This window comes from Echinops telfairi, unplaced genomic scaffold (assembly GCF_000313985.2).
Source record: "Echinops telfairi isolate 266 unplaced genomic scaffold, ASM31398v2 ScPeMD7_655;HRSCAF=1070, whole genome shotgun sequence".
Taxonomy (NCBI): Eukaryota; Metazoa; Chordata; class Mammalia; order Afrosoricida; family Tenrecidae; genus Echinops; species Echinops telfairi.
Window position 1 is genome coordinate 24,761,542 of NW_022104553.1, and position 1,754 is coordinate 24,763,295.

A 1,754-nucleotide genomic window follows, 5' to 3' on the forward strand; every position below is an offset into this window, starting at 1 on the left:
CCGCATACCAATGGGCGCACGCGGCGCGCATACGGATCGGACCGGCCCGCGCTATGCGTGCCCAGCATGCCCAAGACGGGCGGGGGCGAACGCGAGCGGGCTCAGGCACACCGAGCCCCTGTCCACTCCCCCAGCCCCCAGCCCTCCGCCCCCGCGATACACCACGAGCCCACCCTAGGTGCCAGGCTCCCCAGATAACCGTGCGCCGCCTCGTCCCTACGCTGCGCTCAGAAGAGGGGGAGGGGCGAGGGTGGCAGAGACCCCCACCACACACGTCCTGCCCAGGGACGCCCCTCTGCTCCTTGGGACAGTGCTGGGGGCCCCGGGCCACCAGCTCTCCCAAACCACAACTTCTTTCCCGGGGCGAGCAAGCTCCACTCGGGGCCCAGGGGGTCCTGGTCTCCAGCTCCCCCAGACTCAGGGACGTGTCCACTAGCTCCTTATTCTTCCAGGGCAGCCCCAACGCCCCAGGCCGCCCCCAGATCTCTCTGTCTTGGAACCCTGAACCTCAGCCCTGGACCCAGCCGTCCACGTTCCCAAGCCCCACCCCCACCCCTCAATTTCTCCAGGACTCAAGTATCCTTGTCACCCCTCCACCCCAGACCCAGGACCCAGGACCCGCGTCCCTGTCCCCTCCTGCCAGCATTCAGCATTCCCTCCCCGTAGAGCTCTGAGCCCCGTTACCCGGCCTCGGGGCAGCCTCCAGGCACGGCGGAGAGCCGGCCAGCGGGCGCAGAGAGGATGTTCCATAGACCCCAGCGGCCCGGCGGCAGGGTGCGCGGCGCTGGGCGCCCAGCGAGGCCTGGGTGACTTGGAGACGCGAGGACAGTGCTGGCGGCGAGGGGCGAGGCCTGGCGGAGGCCCGCCCACTGCGGCCCCGCCTCCTCCATCCCACCTCGCTCAGGTCCCTCCCGCGGGTCGGTGGTAGGGCGGAGGGAGGGGGGCCAGCGGGGCTTCCCTAGGGTGTCCCCATTTCTTCCCATGGAAACTGCAGGTGGCAGAATCCCGCCTTCACGCTCGGAACCTATCAGGGGTCCCCTATCCTGAGAGGCGAAGCCCACCTGGGCCCCAGCAGCCCCTCGGGTCACGGTGACCAGCCCACACTGGAACCCTTTTAGGGTGGGGACCCAGACATGCTGTCCCTTCTCCCAGGGGGGCCAACAGTTGGCATCTGACACGCCCCATCCAGGAACTGGGACGCAGATGTCCCAGGACTCCATATTCCAGGATGTTGGAGCCCCAGTAGCGAGCGGAGTGAATTTCGCTTAACCCCAAGGTCATCGGTTTGAAAGCAGCGGCTGCTCCTCTCCGTGGCAGACCCATGAGGCTTTCTGCTCCCGTGACCAGTGACAGGCTCAGAAACCCACAGGACCAATTCCAAACGCATTCGAAGGCAGTGAGTTTGGTTTTGGAGATTGGGGTGCTATTTGCACTCCCTCAGGGATGGGAACCCCAGCATCCTGCTCCCCGTTAGAGCTTAAAGCGGAACCCAAGGGTTGTTCACCAGGAATGGGACCCAGGTCTCCGAATTCCCCAGGAATTCTGCACCCTATACCCCAAGTTCCTGCCAGCCTGTCCTCCGGCTTGGCCCTGGTGATGGCTGGTCTTCAGGCTTTCCTATGTCCCCAGGGGAGCCCCGTGGGGCCACTGAAAAGGAGTAGCTTCAGACCCAGCAGGCAGGGAGGGGCTTGCAGCGTGAAGGCCTCGGGTTGGACAAATGGGGAAACCAAGGCGCACCCCGAACTCACACGAAT

At 65.6% G+C, this 1,754-nt stretch overlaps 1 protein-coding gene across 1 annotated transcript in view; it reads right to left on the bottom strand.

Annotated features, from left to right (window-relative positions):
• The window catches only part of NPAS1 (neuronal PAS domain protein 1), a 21,105-nt gene extending 20,215 nt beyond the window's left edge, over nt 1-890 (bottom strand). Inside the window, exon 1 of the mRNA XM_004710606.2 lies at nt 685-890. Within this exon, the coding sequence (XP_004710663.1) occupies nt 685-890 (206 nt within the window). The remainder of the gene's footprint in view (nt 1-684) is intronic.
• Nucleotides 891-1,754: the final 864 nt, after the last annotated feature.